This window comes from Temnothorax curvispinosus, unplaced genomic scaffold (genome assembly GCF_003070985.1).
Source record: "Temnothorax curvispinosus isolate PA1 unplaced genomic scaffold, ASM307098v1 QBEX01014079.1, whole genome shotgun sequence".
Classification (NCBI taxonomy): Eukaryota; Metazoa; Arthropoda; class Insecta; order Hymenoptera; family Formicidae; genus Temnothorax; species Temnothorax curvispinosus.
The window spans coordinates 117,503-135,068 of record NW_020223859.1 but is presented as its reverse complement, the minus strand read 5'-3'; the positions used below and the strand labels follow the sequence as shown (position 1 = coordinate 135,068).

Here is a 17,566-nt window from a genome sequence, read left to right as displayed (position 1 = left end):
TTTTGAAGGACATTAATCTGAAGTCTCCTAGAAAAAATTAGCGTCTTACAGTCAATTAACAATTGCTTTCCATATATTTTGAGAATTCTCGCTTCCTTGCCGGAACAATCGCAGGAAATCAAAAGTAACCTTTAACCCTTTACCGCATCGTGCGCGTATGCAATTAATTTTGTGTTGTACTCAGAATTGTTTTAATAGTTCAGAGACAATGTGCACATTTTTCTTTATTATATCTATTATATCATTTATTTATCATGTTTAATAATCTCTAATTAATAAAATTTTTATAGATCTTTCCATTATTTCTATATTATTTATATGGACATGGACATTATATATAGATATTCTAATTTTTCCATGATATTTTTATCTTATAGATATACAGATAAAATTAAATTTCTTCTCATATGAATTAATTGTGATAGTAATAGCGATAGTTACAAAAACGTGGATAAAAATTTTAGTAAATATATATATATTATAATATAGCGTGATATATATATACATATACAATATATATATATATATATATATATATATATATATATATATATATATGCTTAATACAAGCAAACAAAATTTTAACAAATATATTGATGTACATAGCGCAATTAATTATCACTTTCCGAAGATTAATCTCGATGATACAGAGTACAAAGATATTTGAATAGAATACGAGTAAAACTTTAAAAATTTAATCAAGAAATTACGAACAGATGTAGAGGACTTAATAATCGCGTACGAGCGAATAATTAAATTTTGTACAAATATACCAACTCTTTTTTTTTTTGCAAAAAAACCAACGAGAAACTCTTTTATTAATATAAACTAACGTAGCCAACTTCTAACTTCTTCACGTGCATTCTTCACTCCGTTCGTTCACTAAATGTGCTGAATCGCAGCTTTATTCTCGCGCGTGTTTTACGATTCTATACGCGAACGGAATAAAAAAAGAAAGAAACTTCACTGACGAAGCACGCAGTGACTGAGCGCCGTGCACGCTTGATTAGCTTGATATAGTGGTGCACGCACACAGCACAATTCGCCGCAACACGCACCGCGCGACGACGCGACGACGACTGAGCGCTAAGTGCCGTTGATTGGCTTGATATAGTAGGGCGCGCGAGCGCGCGGCGCAATTGGCTCCGCTGTGCGCGCGGGAAATGATTGGTCAATTTAATCCTAGAATGCGCGCCGCATTAAGCATTCAAACGGCGTTCAGTGCCTATTAACCAACTGCTCGGTGACGAGAAAGGAGATATCCACATCTACCGTTGTTTTCTGGCAGCGTTTTCTTCTTTCTTTTTTTTTTCGTTACTTTTTCTACTAATTTAATCCTCAGAACCATTCTCTTCTGACAGCGAAAATTATACATTTTCAGTCCTTAAGTAAAATAGTAAGAAACATATATCTCTTTTTCTTTCTCTATTTCTTATCTACGTCTTTCTTTCCCTCCTCTTGTTTCTCATACATTTTTATACAAAGTTAAGATAAAATACTAATGTGCAATTGAGCAGAAGCAAACAAGGAATGAGATAAAAATAATGGGAAAGAATGGTCCAAAAAAAGGAATAATATAAAAGAATAAAGTTATTTTAATTTTCATAAACGTTAATTTGATTCACAATGTTATATCTTAAATTTATATAAAATATTGTTTATTTTTTTTTGTACTTTAATTTATCTTTGTGAAAAAAATCATGTTAAAATTTGATGTATTTTAATTTCTCTTTAGATTCTTAATCCTAACGATCCTAACTCGCCACACTCCGGTCCAGTGGACCGCTGAACGTTTTTCGATTTTCTAGTTTTCACAAAATAACATAATTTTCTAGTTTCCTTATAATAAGTTCAGTTCAAAATCAAATCATTTTCTTGACTTGATATTATCATAAACATTTTATTTAGAGTCTGTATTTCCAATTTCTACAGTACAAGCTTAAAGATATTAATTACTTAGAATGAAAATGACGATGCGACAAAGTCGAGCGGTCTCACGGACCGGAGTGTGGCGAATTAAGGACTCGAAAATAAGTATGGCTAGCTAGGGTTAAACGTTCTTTTTAATGTTAGTTACGCCACTGTTTTTTCCCCTACTTCCGTGGCTTCATCGTCGGTTACTCCGTGCCGCCATTTTTTTCTCTCCCACTCGTTCTGAGTCAATTTACCAATTGAAATCAGTGTCGGTCGCGGCACTGAATAGTCCGCCAACCGACGGCGAATGATCTTGTCTCTCCTTTCCCCTTTATCTATCTAGATGGGAGCTGTTATCAAACTATTCACCGGTCCAGTAAGGCCCTCATTCAAATTCCGCGACGAGATTACGCGTTCTCGTCGTAGATTATATCCCATAATCCAATTGATTGTCAAAACTGAAATATAAGAAAGCATGAAAAATTTTAGAAGTTAATTAACTCGGGAATTGAAGGAAAAGAAATAAATTAAAAATTAAGAGAATTTTTAATTTACGAAATGTTTAGTTTTTATTTTTATACTCGTGCCGAGAATAAGCACACAATTTCAGTATTCTATAAAACATCTATAAAATTTCAGTATTTTATAAACTTTATTTTCATACCAGCTTCACGTCGATTGCGCCTACTAGCATGTAAAGTAATCGTGCCGAAGTGAATTTTTCAAATCATCACCTACGGCACTACTACTTAGCATACAAATAAACTACCGAATTAAAAATTTTATTTTCTCTTAATTATTCTTCTTAAACATCATCGATTTGATCACCGATATTCTATCATATAAAATCCATGTTACTATTGATATTAATTATCTATATTAGATACATAAATTATGCGTTAATAGATGTGTACGTTGCAGAGAGTATCGAAAGTCAAATTGATGTCTTTCAAGTTTTTTTTTTTCGTTAGAGTATGTACTATTTACAATTTTCAAAAAGGTATATTAATGAATGCAATTGACAGACGTGAAAAGGATAGTTAGATTTGTGAACGCACCAACGAGCGATCTAATGGTGCTTTGCCCATTGTTACGGTCACAAATCGAAATGTCCTTATTATCGCTATTTCCGTAAAATTCATATTGTTTTTTAAGAATCTGAAACAAAATTAGCGTAAGATTAGTACATATCAATTAGTATATATATATATATATATATATATATATATATCAATTAGTATATATCCAAGAAAAATATATATACATATACATATAAATATAAACTTATATATACGTGTATATATTGTATAACTATATATTTCAATGCTCACACACACACACACACACACACACACACACAATTGTGACATAAAATACATGTGCATGGTAGAAAAATATATTTAAAAGTAAAATTTTATATACATTACTAAATCTAAGAATTGACAGGTAAATATATCCAAATTTTATCCATAAAAAAATCATGTAACGAAACTTTAATATACATTATGCCACTTACGCTCTCGAAACCCTATAGCGATTTTATGACGACCGCGACTTTCCCATGCGGGTCTATTTTACCAAAGTGAAGCGATATTGCTACACAATGCCGATTACTTGCTCTTTTCTCTTTTCATTTGTCATCTTTCGATCGGACGTACATATATGAACGAGTTAATCGCTTATAAAGGAACCAATTTTCGAGGAATCGTCAAAGCCAGTGCGAAAGCTGAAAGTCAAAATATCGACTGTTCTCACAATATAAAACCGCGTATATCTTAAAAAAAAGTACGTTTTCAACAAAACCTACTCTCAACAGAGAATTGTGTTTTAAATATATATATATATATATTGTGTTGGATACTTTACGCGGATGATTTGCGAATTGCAAGCTTATTCCAGTCTTTGATACCAGTGCTTCACACAACTATCAATTCACTTTGACACGTCGTAGGAGTATGATTGGTATCTATATGTAGCAGCAGCCTCAGATGGAATGCCACGAGAAATTGCCAACAAGTTACACATGCACAGGTGTTTCTTAAGATATCACGTGTGTCTGCTGCCATATGTCCGTTTGTCCGTCCCTCTATCTTTGATATCATTTTACATTCGAGATCTCTCCGCAACGCTTTTCAAGTAAATTTAATTTCATCCTCTTGCTATCGCAGAGCGATCTTTTTTTGCTTTATATTATTTTCCTATTTATTATCGTAATAAATAAAATGTCAGCTCACCAATTTTTGGAAAATATTCGAGATAATAAAATGTATATAATAAAAAAAGTTAATAACATTTTTTACGTTTCTCAGAACGAAGGGATATGTTGTTCTTAATCTCACTTTGATTTAAGTTATTTTAACTTTGAGAAATTTAAACGTGAATATAGTTAAAAGTAAAAAAATAGCTTTAGATAATACGTGTATATGTATTGTTTATTGAGCGTTAAGCTGTCCTTTTCTTTAAGATTAGAAAAATATTAAACGTAAATATTCGGTTCTTTGTAAAAAAAAACTTAGAATCAAAGTTTTACGGAGCTACGGTTTGTCGAAAGCAATTCAGGGGAGCGAGTGTTATTAAATTGGATAGAATGCGGTGCGTGGGCCCAGGCCGGATACTCGCCGAATGAATCTCATCCCAAGAGAGAGGAAGTCCGAATTAAGTCGAGAGTAGCTACTGTCAAGGGGTTACAACCAAGTTCTCTCTGGTATCCCATATAAACTATAAACTTGTCGCGACCCCATTCGTCTCTTGATTGATCGATAATATTCTAATGAATTATGGTACTGTGAAGATATTGCATATTATTGTGTCGAATTGTGCTGTGAAATAACAGATGATAAAAATAGAAAATTCAAACCAACAATACGTAAAATGATAAAAGTGATTATGGCTTTCCATTTACTGACACACAAGTCACCACAAGTGTCGTTCTGTCTTTGTTACGCATTGAATGCCAAGAAAGATATATAGAACGTCGTTTTGTGCGTCGACTTGTGTCATTAAATGGAAAGCACCCAATGTAGACAAAATAAGAAAAAGCAAAAACAAAGCAAAATAAAAGTTATAAAATGTATTGTAATAATTTTTAATAACAAGGTAACATAATATATAATTTTTTTTATAAGAACTTAAAAAAAGCGAACTCGGCCGAAAAATTTGAAAGTACAGAATGTGATAATAGAAGAATCAAGACTTATTAAAATTGTGTGACCCTGAGCTGCTTCTTACATCGTATACTATTTCTAATAGTTTCATATTTTGAGAGAGGTGGGAACGATTAAAGAAGAAAAAGGAATAGCAAACTAGTTTCATAAAATAGTAGAAAAAGATGAAAAGAATATAGAGATTTTTTTATAAGAGATTATTTATTATAATAAATGCAACTGTGTGCTTATTGTGCATAAACTTAATTCTAACTTTTTTAACATATTTCTATACATATATATTACATGATATTTATTTAAATATCGTAATTACTATAATTATTATTTCATGATATTTTATAAATTATATTACACGTATTTTACCATCTATGACATACTTCTATATGCAATTGTACAAGATAATTTGTAATTGCTCATAATTTAACCTCTTTCGCAAATAATGTCCACCACGCTGGGCTCCATCAAAACAGGGTCCAAACATCTATGTACTGCGCTACCTAAAATCTCGTCCAGCAAAAAGTGAACCACACTACAAACAATAACATTAGCATAAATATAACTAAATTATTTATTTTAATTTACAAAGTTAAATCGAAATCTTACTTTTCATCTGACACAAATGGCCACAAATAAGTTTGCAAATAATGAGTGTCTACTTGGATTTGTTGTAAACCGTACTTGCTGAATGTTCGTAATCTTACACCCTCGAGGAAAGTCTGTGTACAAATTACCAGAAAATATTAAAGAAAATTAATAATTATATGATTTTATTATTTAATATAACAACTTTTTATATAACAATAATTCCTTTATATAATATCTTATTATCTTATAAAAATTTACTGTTATATAAAAAGATATTGATTTACATTTTTATTCAACTAGATGTAAGCATGGCAAAAGCATGAAACATATTGCGTAGTGAACGATGACAGAGTTGGAAGGATGAATCAACTTCATAAAGTGAATAATGACTGTGCTATTTTGTCATTGCGACTACTCTGCACCTGAGCGATCATTACGCCAGTACATTGCCTGCTAAAAATTTTATTCTGCACGAATTTTTACCGCTTTATACATTAGAAAACAATATAAAAACATAATCATATTATATAAATAAAAAACGAATACATCAAGCTAATATTGATCTAATTAATAACAAAATAATGAATAAAAATAAATAATAAGTAAAAATTGAATAAAATAACATTAAATTATATTACATTAAATAAAGTATTATTTTATTATTATTATATTATTAAAGTAGTATCTTATTATTAATATCACCTTTAAGCTTATTTTGATAATTCCTGTTAGAATAGATGCCTTGTTGAATTGCACAGATGAGAATATTTCGATTCGTTCGGAAAATAGTTTGTGAATATTCGTCACTAGAGAGGAATCGATATGGCTAGGTGTGTAGGATGACCAATTTGATCTATAGTGTTGCCTAGATATGCTAACACTAGAATAAATTTCGATTATATACTTCAAAGCCAGCATTTAACGATCAAATAATAAATTTCAGAATATGAATGAAAAATTACATATTGTACATATTTAGAGAATCTCTAAAGATTTGTATTATTATATTTTATATCAACATTTGTCAAATAACTTTACATGAAAATTAGATATGTTAAATAAGAAAAATTATTCAAGTGAAAATCTTTTACCTATGAGTCTTCCTACTACTATCGCTACTTCTATCAACCTGACCATCATTGTTGTTATATAAAGCGGCAACTTGCGCATCAATGGCAGTTACATCTTCAACAACCCTCTTCATAACAGCTCTCACGGTTCTAGGTTCAATTGTGTGCAACCAATCTCTGGTCTCTACAGATTTCCTCAGCATTTGTGATACTGCTAATCCCTGAATTCGCACATAATGATTCAACAAATTCTGAGCAGCCTCTTGAAAACGATCGCATATTTCTGACTCGGGAGTTATGATATTTTCCGAAGACACATATTGATCGATATTAAAAAGATCGTCAAATTTCGTGAGCTACAAAGCGTACAAATAAAATATATCATTATCATATAAAAACACTTTTATGATGCATTATAATTAAAACATTTTTTTTTATCTTTTTATCTTTAAATACCAGATGACGGACGTTGCTCTCCTTATACTCGATGCACATTTTACTGAGCAGAAGTAATAAAGTAGGCGGAAATTTTGACACGTCGGATCCATTGCAAAATCCAGCTACTGTAGCTGTGAGATGATGTAGAAAACCGATTACTAATCCTTCTCTCACTTCATCCACACAGAAACTTTGCAAAAATTGTGTTTTTATACTATTTGGCAAATCTAGCTGTAAAAATACCTAGAACAATTATAACCAATTTAAATTTCCATCGTTGACATTTACACATTTGAGAAATGAAAGGTAAGGAAATAAGAAACCTAAAAAATTGAATAAAGAGTAATCGCGCGAATAAGAGTTTGGAGATACAAACCGATAAATCTTGTAGGACTCCTTTAACTTTTTCTATAGTGGGCATAATGAGCATAGCCTGAAGTTCCGCTAAACCCTCATCGCTATCTTGTGGGACTTTAGCAGCTAAAGTCTGCCTTACTTTCGCTAAAATCTCACTCAAGTGTTGTTTCAAACTATGCAAATGGTTGCGACATTGTTTTCGGCCAGCATTTACAACAAGATCAGTTCCAATTCTGCAAAATAATTATCTTAATTTACTTTACTAGTCTTTTATTCGTGATTACCACTTATTATATATTTTTTATAATATACTAGTTTTATTAATTATGCCATTCTATCTTTACACATAGATTTTATATTCCAAATTACTTTTATACTTTATTTAATGTTTTTTTCCCATTACCTGGCAAAGTCTGTTTCCTTGGACAACATATTCATTTCTTGCAGTTTACGATGAAATTTGTCAAGAGCTCTTACTAAAATCGCTGTATCAGCTACATCCTCAACTCTTTTGCCCATCAAATCAAAATATTTTTTCATATTGCTCACAATAAACTTATTCAAGTGATCCACAGCTCTTATTTCAAAGTCATCAACTAAATCGTTGTCTTCCAATGGTCGATTTATGAATATATCCTTATAGGAAGTTACAATCAAGCATAAATTATTAAGAAATCCCGAAGAAGCCATGTCTACGAACTCTATAATATCATTTTCGCACATATCTTTCAAAATATCTAATTGTTCTGTTAATCTTCCTTCGGCATGTATCAGGAATTCAATGCATAATGAATCAGCTGGTTCTTTTAACTGCAGTAAAAGGTCTATATTTTCGGCTAAAGCCTTAGTGGAAACGTCTCTCTTATGAAATTGTAATCTAAGTTTAGATTTTAGTTCTTCCAGAATGTCCTCGCAATCTTTTTGGATGCCTTGGAAGGATGGCATGTTACTGTATTGATTTAAAACTCTTTGTGCATGAACGTAATCTTGAACTGCCTGAAAAGTAATCGCTTATCGCTTATAATTTGAAAACTAAAAATTAGCGTAAGAAATGTTATATTATTATTATATGTTATATATATATATATATTCACATATATATATTATACATTCATATATAAAAAAGTATACGTACTTCTGCATATTTTTCTTCATTTATTTTGTCCTTAAGATTGCCAGGCAGTTTAAAAAGAAACTGCAATTTTTTCAACAGAGTGTGTACAGAGGACAGTTTAGCAATTTGCTGTCTTGTTCCGTGTAAAGTTGAAGAGATCTGCTCCGAAAAAGAAGTGATGCTTTCCATATTCTTGGCTAAAAGATCCATACTATCCTCCATCTCCTTGAAATCTGTCTTCATCTAAAATGTATTTAGAAAATTAAAAATGAATCTAATAATTTCATAAAAGATGATTTACCATAAAAGATGATTACCTTGCGTATAGTATCGGTAGCAGATATAAACTTATTATAATTTTCGTATACCAAAGTCTGCATGTCGGAATGTAAAGCTTGAGTGTTTTTTATTATTTCTGCTTCGCGATCCATAATTTGCTTTAGCGTGCACTCCTATATATAATAACACTGATAAATAATCGAAAAAAAGTGTAAACAGCATCTTGCTTTATTATATAAAATACAAGATATATTCCTTCAAACATGTATAAAGAATGAAGGGCTTGTTTATAGAACTTATTCAAGTAAACTTACCTTTAACAACTTTTGAAAATACATGTCAGAATTGAAATGTTGCCCATTGATGTCATAGGGATTATTAGTACTTTCTGCCATCTTTTGTCAATCTTTTTCTTCAACAAGTCTCGCTTACTTAATCCTCGACGTTTTAAATCTATAATCTGTCAGACTTTTAGGTAATAAAAAATAATATTAATAAAAGAAATTAAATGGAATCTTGTAAAATCAAAGAATCGAAGAATTGATTTACGCATAAACTATCTTAAATCTATATTTAAAAAAAATGAAGATTTTACAAAAACCAATAAGCTTGCAAGTCGTATGTACATACAATTTTTCCATTTTGCTAAAACTATAGTCTGGAGATTATATATGTCAATATAAATGGATAATTTGTCAAACTCTCTCTTTCTCCACTGCATATAAGGTATTAGTATTAAAATGTGTGTTACCTGTTGTAATACCTTAGATCTTTAAATACACTTCGCATAAAGCTGAACAAACTTTGGTCCTTGGACAAATGGTTTACAATCCTTATAAAATTGTAACTGCAACGGAGTCAGAAGGATGGCGAGATTCATGTATGATATTTTTCTCCAGAAAGTCAACGACTATATATAGCACTAAAGAAAAATGTAATGAATTAATTGATGCTTCATTGCCACGTCGCAATTTTTTATTACAAATAATACTTTGGTTACTAGTGTACTCATTCCCCCAACCAACAATATTAATTTTATTATTTATATGCATATATACGTACATTTTTTACTCTCATAAGAGAGTGAACTATTTTATCTTGTTAACGCATTAACAAGTGTCGGCAGCTATCAAACTATCTGATATTTGTAGGTTAAGTCTCTGTATGCTATGCTTTTATTCAGTGCTTTGCTGATTCTAGATGCATGTAGGTAACATAACCTTAAATCATCGTATGAAAGCGCAACAAGTGCACGAAACTCCTTAAATAAATTTACAATATCTTTCCAATAATAGATATTTTCCAAATCTCAATGAAATAAAGACTTTGAAGTGCTCTCTGGAATTTTATTCGCTACATAAAAAACAATTTGATTAAAAGGTAAGATTATAAATGGTCGTACATACGTATACTCTCTTTTGGTAGAACAAACTTTGAAACTGCAACAAAATAGAAAGAAATACTGCGAATTTCGTGAAACTGTGAGAGAAGTAATACAATCAGTTTTAAATTGAGCTCAATCTCGTTGCTATCGCTTTTATTGACTGAATTTTTTGAATTTTCTATACCTAACCTCTTTCGAGCCCAACGAACAAGAGCAAAGAATTATTATAAATTAATTAATAATAAGTAATATATAATTAATTTTAAAGTATAACATAGATGTAAAGCACAAACCAGTGCCTTTAAGTTGTTTTTGTTTTCTCTTATTTATTGACTGTAAACATCTTCGATATAATTCGAATTATTTTCAGTTGTAACAGAAGAATATTGTGAAGAGCCGATTAAGAATTCTGTCTCGAGATGCAGAGTTAATTTCTGCATCAATTGTACCATGAATCGTGAAGAGGAAGAACTTGTTCAAAAAGAAAATCTTTGGAAATTATAATTTAAATTGTGAACTGTGAGAATAACAGTTTTGATTGTGTTATAAAGAGAAAATATTTGATGGCTATTATATCAATTTTAAACTTTAACAAGGAAAGATTTAATCTGTTTTAATCTGTGACAACTCTAATTTAAAACGAAGGAAAAGATTTGTAAAGGGTTAGTTTCTGAAAGCAGCGACTTAACTATAAACTATGGACAGAAAAGATGTGAGAATTTCTTTATATTTGTGGACCACTCTTTCCACTAAGACAACATGAAAAAAAAGATCCAAAAACCATATTTTCAAGTTAAAACTACAAGAATGAATAATTCAAAAGCTGCTTGATTTTTCAGATTTATAACTTGAATTTTGAACTACGAGCCAGATTGATTTGCTTTTGAGAGCTACAATATCTCAATCATGCCACATCCTTGCGTCGTCTGCGGCCGTTCACGCATGAACCCTAATAATCGGGAGGAGGAGTACATGTTTTTCGGCTTTCCAGTGAATGACGAAACTCGTTGCTGTCGCTGGTTAGAGTTCTGTGGTCGTGAGGACCTCTACAAACTCACAAAAAAGCAGCTTCTTCAGCGTATGGTCTGCTCGAAGCATTTTCAGCCCAAAGATTTTCTTAATGAATATTTGGACCGTTTAAATTCCAATGCAGTTCCATCGGTTTATGATCCTAAGCAAAGCTTGTACAATATAACATGTGTTCTTTGTGGAAGAGCACGAAGAGATCCACCTTCAGCGGATTACGATGGAACAACCTTTCATCATTTTCCTGGAGAAGAATTCCGCTGTCTTAAATGGTTGGACTTTGTTGGTGTGGATTCTTATTACAGGCTAACAAGGAAGGAAATACTTTTCTGCTATATCTGTTCCAAGCATTTTGATGGTTCCCAATTTGTATCAGGATTTAAGGGAAGATTAACGGAAAATGCAGTTCCTAGTATTCGTGATCCAGACCAATTGGATGAAACAGAATCATGTATTATCGAGTCACAGGCTGAACCAAGACTTTTCAGCCCTTCAGATAAAAGCAAAAAGCTGGAACCGCTGCCTATTAAGGTATTGGAAAGCCAGGCTTGTGCAGCTTGTGGTCGGTTAAGATCTGATCCGAGGAACAAGACTGAACGTTACAAGTTTCATCCGTTCCCAGCATACGAAATAGGTCGATGTTTGCGCTGGTGTCAATTCTTGGGCCGGGAAGATTTACTTAAAATGTCGCCCAACCAAATACGCAAACTCGTACTTTGTTCAAAACATTTTCAGACCGGCCAAAGCTTCCACAAAATCGGCCCATGTGATGCGGTTCCCACAATTAAGGACATTTCTGAATCTGAAAATATTATGGAACAAAACGAGGATGATCAAGACCTTGGAGAAGTCGGCAAAGACCCATCCAAAGTTCTTAAGCGTTGCTCCAGGCCATTGGTATCCAGCAAAAAACCAAAAATAGACAACAAACCTGCGCCATTAGCAAAGAAACGAGGAAAATCCCGAAGACCGACTTCTATTAATATTCCTAGACCTATGCCCAGCAATTTAGAGGGCCAAGTGATTAGAAAACTACCTCTTCCATCTACAACCAATTGGAAGTTCCAGTTTGGAGATCAATTCCAGCCAATTACAATTAATAATATCCCTTCGAATATTATAAATAATCAGGCAAATATTAAAAAAATTATAGTGCCGTTTACCGGAGATATATCAAATATATCAACTCTTGGTACTCCGATACCAGTTCATAGTTTATCAAGTATTCCCCCAGGACTACTAATCAAAATAAATTTGCCAGAACAAGAACAGCAACCACAACAACAGCAGAAATTGTCAAAGGCGAAAAAGCAAAACAAGACAAGGAACGTGACAAGTAGTCCAAATGAACTTGAAATTTGGGAAAAGAATAACGGCCAAGCTTCTGTTAAATTACAAAATACGAAACGAAATAAAGATAAAAATCTAGTAGAGCTATCAATTTCTTCAGAACCTGCAGAAGAGACTTTTAATTCTAATGAAATAGAAATGCAGGATGAAGTGATTCCGCAGTTGGAGATTTTAGAAGACGGAGTACAGGTCAGTGTTGAACAAAATATTTTCTTGTTTGTTATTAATAACGATTATATGATTATACGAATATACAATTGCAAATGTATTTAGGAATAACAATTATTTGTAACTTCGTAATTTTTAGTAATTAAAATGTCACCGATAATTTAGAACAATCAAGTTTATACATATAAGCAGTGTCCTTTTCTTGTAAATTAAATACAATAATATACAAGTGTGGTAAAATGACAACTGAAAATTAACGAATAAGTAAATAAAAAATTATTTTGCATTTGTAATTGTATTCATGAATAATAATTCACTTTAATAACTCTTAATACTAATGCAGGTAAAAGGAAAACAGTATTTTAAGGAGTTGGAGAAAGTGAAGAAAATTCCGGCGAAGAGAAAGAAAGTAAAGCGACAAAAAAGAATTACGGGAACCATGAGAAGAACTATGTTTCCTATCAAGGATGAAATTAAATATTTCTTTAGAAAAATGATACCGCTAATGCGTCGGCTACCGACACAGGCTAGGGCGACGTTGAAATTGTCAATCGTTAACATGGTAATCGATCAACTCTGAAGTTGCAAAAATATATATTTTAGAATCAAGATTTTTACATGAGCTTGTTGATTAGAAAATACTTGACGAAATTTACGAATACTATTTATACTTAATACAAGCTCTTCAATTAGTTTGTCATATAGGATAATGTTCAAGAATTCTTCAAAAGTTTGCTTATTTATTTGAACAATACAAACGATTGAAAAAATGTTTCGCAAAATAACTTTTAAAAATAAAGGAAAAATCCAAGAATTAAATGATAATTTTATGTTTTGTGCATAAATAATGATTACAAAAATAATTTGTTACATTTCTATGATTTAACTATCGATGCATATTTATAAGCTCATAATTTAATATTTGTAGCAAAAACTCAATTTAAGCATTAAAGTTAATGATGATAATTTTGTTTGTGATAGTTTTGTCAATAATTTGTATACAGCAAAATTTAAAAGCCTGATATAAATAAATTTGAATGATATAAATAAATACAAATGTAATTTTGCGAAAAATTGTGTAATCAATTTTGGAAATGGCGTTTCTTAGAACAAAGGGATCGTCGAGCAAAAAAGTGGATGGGGTTTGAAAACTTTAGTTTTTAGATTTTGAAATACATTTCTAAAAATCACTAAGATTATCTTTCACAAAATCACATAATTTACAAGTTTGCCGTTTTTGTCACCGATTCGAAGTCCACTTTTAATTTTATTTAATAAGTTTAATAAACGCACATATTAATTAGCTGCGTGTTCTGTATTAATAATGGTGGGTGCATGTATGTGTGCGCTCGCGGGTTACTACACACAATCACACACATACACCTACACAGCTAGTGCACATTTTGTAGTGTGAAAATTGACAGAGAAATTGTGCTACAAAGGAGAACCATTGTTGTGTATATTTTTCTCTTTCCCTCTAAGGTAGCGGTAATCTTCATATTTTATTTTTCAATTATGGATTTCTTGTCCTTCTTGGACAATGTAATATATACGATATGATAAAATATATGATGATATATTATACATATTATAGATAAAGATCTTTTTTTAGTAGAGATAGATGCCACAAGCAAATTATCTGTAAATATCTTCACATCTTTCACAATTTATAGAGGTGTCTTCTTGATAGACGATTTAAAGAAACTTTTTAAAAGTAATTAACGATTGCTTGAAAAGAAATGTATAATCAAAGATACCTTTCAAGTATAAACACAGTTTCTCTGCCAAATGAAATAAACACAGATCTTGCAGAGAAAATTTATATGAATGCTTGAGCTATATACGTACATTGTATATTAATCATTAAATATATTATTTTTAAGGAATATTTCTTCTCTATAACACACAATACGTAAATTCATTTGTAAAAGAAGAAAAACAATCTCTCTTTCGAGATATATAGATATATGTTCACATAATCGAAGAATATTATTTTTACTATGTATTTATATAAGGCATTAATAATATTAATAATTGTAACATTATAAATAAAATTTATGTTAAGTGAAACAATTTTTATAAATTGGTTCATAGATTTAATTCTTATTATGTTTATTAAATAAATAGTTTGCATCTACTAACTACATAGCGTTATTCCATAATGAAAAATAAGTTAAAAAGTTCTGAATTGTTTTTTCTAATGCTCAATAAAGGAAGCATTATTAAATAAAATCCAACCGATCAACGTTCTTTCTTAAACGGATATACAGTCATAATAAAAATAAATTACGATAATAATATTAATATTATATTACAGTTTATTTGTTAACAATATTATTCAACATAAAATTCATCTCACTATAAAGTTGTTAAAGTTTCAACATTATATTTCAAATTGTTTAAATAATTAACAGTAATTAATAATCATCAATACTGTATAGATAGCTTGAGTTTGCTTTGCTGCAGCTGTATGTTTTCTTCCATTTTAACTCATAAATAACTTGAAAATTTAAAGCAAATATCAAAATAAATCGCAAACTAAAAAATAAAAGATTGTAAATGTTAAGACCCAAATTCTAAGTTTTTCTATTATACTTGTAAATTTGAACATATTATAACAAAATATAAAAGATGAGAAAAGTTAGATTATCTAAAAGCTTAATTTCAATTACTCTCTCTTGTAATTTTTTCTTAATTTTGATTTTTAAAATTTTTTAGCAATATGTATCATATAATTTACTTTTAACTTTAATTTAATCTACATAATTTCTCTTCATAATAATTCATAATTGTAAGTCTAAAGAAAATTATTATTGAACAATGAATGTAAAGATATACAGTGCTTAAAATGCTTATTCTATAAAGCGACAGTACCTACAATATGATAATACAATATTTACATTAAATAGCAAAATAACATTATGATAAATAGGCAAGTGCTACTATTTATAACTTGTGTTATTTATTTAATAAATGTTATTATTAAGATACTTATTTCCCTGACATTTGTATGATACAAACATTCTTTAATCATTCATCTAACTGCGAAGAGTTTGCAATCGGTTCTTCATCTCTTCAAGTTCTTTGTCATCTTCTTCTGTTTCTTCTTCTGCAGAGGTAGAAGGAATTCCAGGATTTTCTGTTACAACCGCGGGAGCTGTGCCCAATTGGCCAGCTGTCACTTCCCATAAAATCTGAGAGAGAATATAAAGGAATTTTATCTTATAGTGATCATTTGTATATATTGAGTTTAATGAAAAATTTCTAAAAATTATTTGTTACAATCTTTTTAAGTATTTCTAATGCATCATGCATAAAATACGTAATAAAATAGAGCATCTACTAACTACATAGCGTTATTCCTTAATAAAAAATAAGTTGAAAAGTTCTGAATTGTTTTTTTTTTTCTAATGTATTTCACTTTATTCACTAATAGTATTACTAATAACGATCTACCTTATCAACTTCTTCATCAGCTTCATCCTCCATATCCTCAGAATCCTCAATAGAATCCATCGTTTCATCTAACATTTCCTCGATAATACCTGCTTTCATCATCTCCTTTGACATTTCTCTCATGGTTGCGGCTACTTCGGGTACTCTTATTAAAGACTGCATTGCTTGCATCACTTCTGTAGATTTAGAGACCGAACCGGCAACTCTGATTGTTGCTAACTGATTTTTCATTTGTAACGATACAGAATTCAAGTGCGCTTTGGAAGTATAAATCTTATTGCAAGCTTTACGTGCCCTTATAATCTCTTTTGCAAGGATTTTACATACATCTTTATCTCCTTTTTTTGCTGCTTCCTTTAGGGAACGTTTAACTTTCTCTTCCTCTCTCTGAATTGCTAAACAAAAAAAGCAACATTTATACGAATAATATCTAGGAATCAATAAAAAGAGAATCATGTAAAAGGAAAAAGGCTAGATTAATTTCAAGAATTCTAAAGATTTTAAAAAAATATTAAGAATCTTTCTAAAATCATATTTTTCCTAGATTTGACAAAGATTTTTATCTAATGTAAAAATTAAAATCTCAATATTTCCGTGCCTGATATATCTATAATTTAATGTTTCAAGTTTCTAAAATTAAGATTAAGAGTTTAATATTAAGATTTCATATTAAGATTTTTTGCTGATTAATTGCGATTCTATTTTTCGATTTTAAAAACTTTTCTAAGAAATTTTTCTACATATCTTACCTCTAACCTGCCTGTCAAGCTGATAACCTTCCTTCCTCAATTTGTGAGTCCATTCTTGAACCTATAATATATAATTAACGCCAATAAATGAGAGTAAAAAAAAAATATTTTAAAGCAACTCACCATTTCTTTAGGATTCTTTTCCTGCGACTTCCCAAACAAGCCCATGTCCGAATCGCGTCGACAGAAACGTCAAAGCATTCGTTATTTGATCGACATAACCTATTGCCTGACTGCCTGACTGTCCTGACTCATAAAGTCTTCAAGGTTATGTTGTCAGGTTAGTAGATTACGTCGATTACGTCATTCTCACACCTGATATAAATTATTTTTATATTTGAAGAAATGAGGATTCTTTTGAAATAAAAATATACCGAATCATATCTGTTATAAAATTTGTGATTTGTTATTGCTTATATGATTTGATTCGATAAAACATTACTTGAATTCTTACTATTGAAGACAATCTTATGGAAGTTGCGTGACTGTTAAAATGTAAGTAGCTAATAACT

General features: G+C 30.5%; 3 protein-coding genes and 1 long non-coding RNA gene across 9 annotated transcripts; 1 reads left to right on the top strand and 3 right to left on the bottom strand.

The window, feature by feature from the left end:
- Positions 1-1,577: 1,577 nt before the first annotated feature.
- On the bottom strand, positions 1,578-3,934 carry LOC112464320. 2 transcript variants are annotated; one of them, XR_003041903.1, is made up of 3 exons: positions 3,722-3,934; positions 3,431-3,640; positions 1,578-3,072 (listed from the first exon to the last, which is right to left on the bottom strand). It is a non-coding gene; the product is annotated as an uncharacterized LOC112464320 (long non-coding RNA). The 2 variants fall into 2 exon arrangements; XR_003041904.1 differs by having other exon boundaries at positions 3,781-3,933.
- A 1,421-nt stretch (positions 3,935-5,355) lies between these two features.
- LOC112464317 (vacuolar protein sorting-associated protein 51 homolog) lies at positions 5,356-10,084 on the bottom strand. Of its 4 annotated transcripts, none has more exons than XM_025031258.1 (12): positions 9,984-10,084; positions 9,673-9,843; positions 9,236-9,389; positions 8,960-9,094; positions 8,664-8,885; positions 7,932-8,524; positions 7,548-7,761; positions 7,190-7,414; positions 6,755-7,089; positions 6,366-6,543; positions 5,682-5,794; positions 5,356-5,607 (listed from the first exon to the last, which is right to left on the bottom strand). In XM_025031258.1, exons 3-12 carry the CDS (start codon positions 9,314-9,316, stop codon positions 5,499-5,501), a joined length of 2,205 nt encoding a protein of 734 aa, XP_024887026.1. In that variant the 5' UTR covers positions 9,317-9,389; positions 9,673-9,843; positions 9,984-10,084; the 3' UTR covers positions 5,356-5,498. The 4 variants fall into 4 exon arrangements, with proteins under 4 accessions (XP_024887026.1, XP_024887025.1, XP_024887027.1 ...); XM_025031257.1 differs by having other exon boundaries at positions 9,236-9,381; XM_025031259.1 differs by having other exon boundaries at positions 9,685-9,843.
- Positions 10,085-10,096: 12 nt separating this feature from the next.
- Positions 10,097-13,674, top strand: LOC112464319. Of its 2 annotated transcripts, none has more exons than XM_025031262.1 (4): positions 10,097-10,301; positions 10,676-10,967; positions 11,145-12,870; positions 13,193-13,674. In XM_025031262.1, the coding sequence occupies exons 3-4, from the start codon at positions 11,212-11,214 to the stop codon at positions 13,427-13,429; spliced, it is 1,896 nt and encodes a 631-aa protein (XP_024887030.1). In that variant the 5' UTR covers positions 10,097-10,301; positions 10,676-10,967; positions 11,145-11,211; the 3' UTR covers positions 13,430-13,674. The 2 variants fall into 2 exon arrangements, with proteins under 2 accessions (XP_024887030.1, XP_024887029.1); XM_025031261.1 differs by having other exon boundaries at positions 10,676-11,017.
- A 1,964-nt stretch (positions 13,675-15,638) lies between these two features.
- Positions 15,639-17,340, bottom strand: LOC112464313 (charged multivesicular body protein 3). The gene is made up of 4 exons (XM_025031238.1): positions 17,178-17,340; positions 17,055-17,115; positions 16,306-16,700; positions 15,639-16,043 (listed from the first exon to the last, which is right to left on the bottom strand). Exons 1-4 carry the CDS (start codon positions 17,220-17,222, stop codon positions 15,888-15,890), a joined length of 657 nt encoding a protein of 218 aa, XP_024887006.1. The 5' UTR covers positions 17,223-17,340; the 3' UTR covers positions 15,639-15,887.
- Between the last annotated feature and the right edge of the window lie 226 nt (positions 17,341-17,566).

Coding starts and splice junctions, on each gene's coding strand:
- LOC112464317 (XM_025031258.1), bottom strand. CDS start 9,316: ATGGCAGAAAGTACTAATAATCCCTATGACATCAATGGGCAACATTTC. Junction 9,095..9,235: donor ATTTTCAAAAGTTGTTAAAG/GTAAGTTTACTT, acceptor TATTATATATAG/GAGTGCACGCTAAAGCAAAT. Junction 7,762..7,931: donor AAGGAAACAGACTTTGCCAG/GTAATGGGAAAA, acceptor ATTATTTTGCAG/AATTGGAACTGATCTTGTTG.
- LOC112464319 (XM_025031262.1), top strand. CDS start 11,212: ATGCCACATCCTTGCGTCGTCTGCGGCCGTTCACGCATGAACCCTAAT. Junction 12,871..13,192: donor TTTTAGAAGACGGAGTACAG/GTCAGTGTTGAA, acceptor ATACTAATGCAG/GTAAAAGGAAAACAGTATTT.
- LOC112464313 (XM_025031238.1), bottom strand. CDS start 17,222: ATGGGCTTGTTTGGGAAGTCGCAGGAAAAGAATCCTAAAGAAATG. Junction 17,116..17,177: donor AAAAGAATCCTAAAGAAATG/GTGAGTTGCTTT, acceptor TATATATTATAG/GTTCAAGAATGGACTCACAA. Junction 16,044..16,305: donor CTGATGAAGAAGTTGATAAG/GTAGATCGTTAT, acceptor ATTCTCTCTCAG/ATTTTATGGGAAGTGACAGC.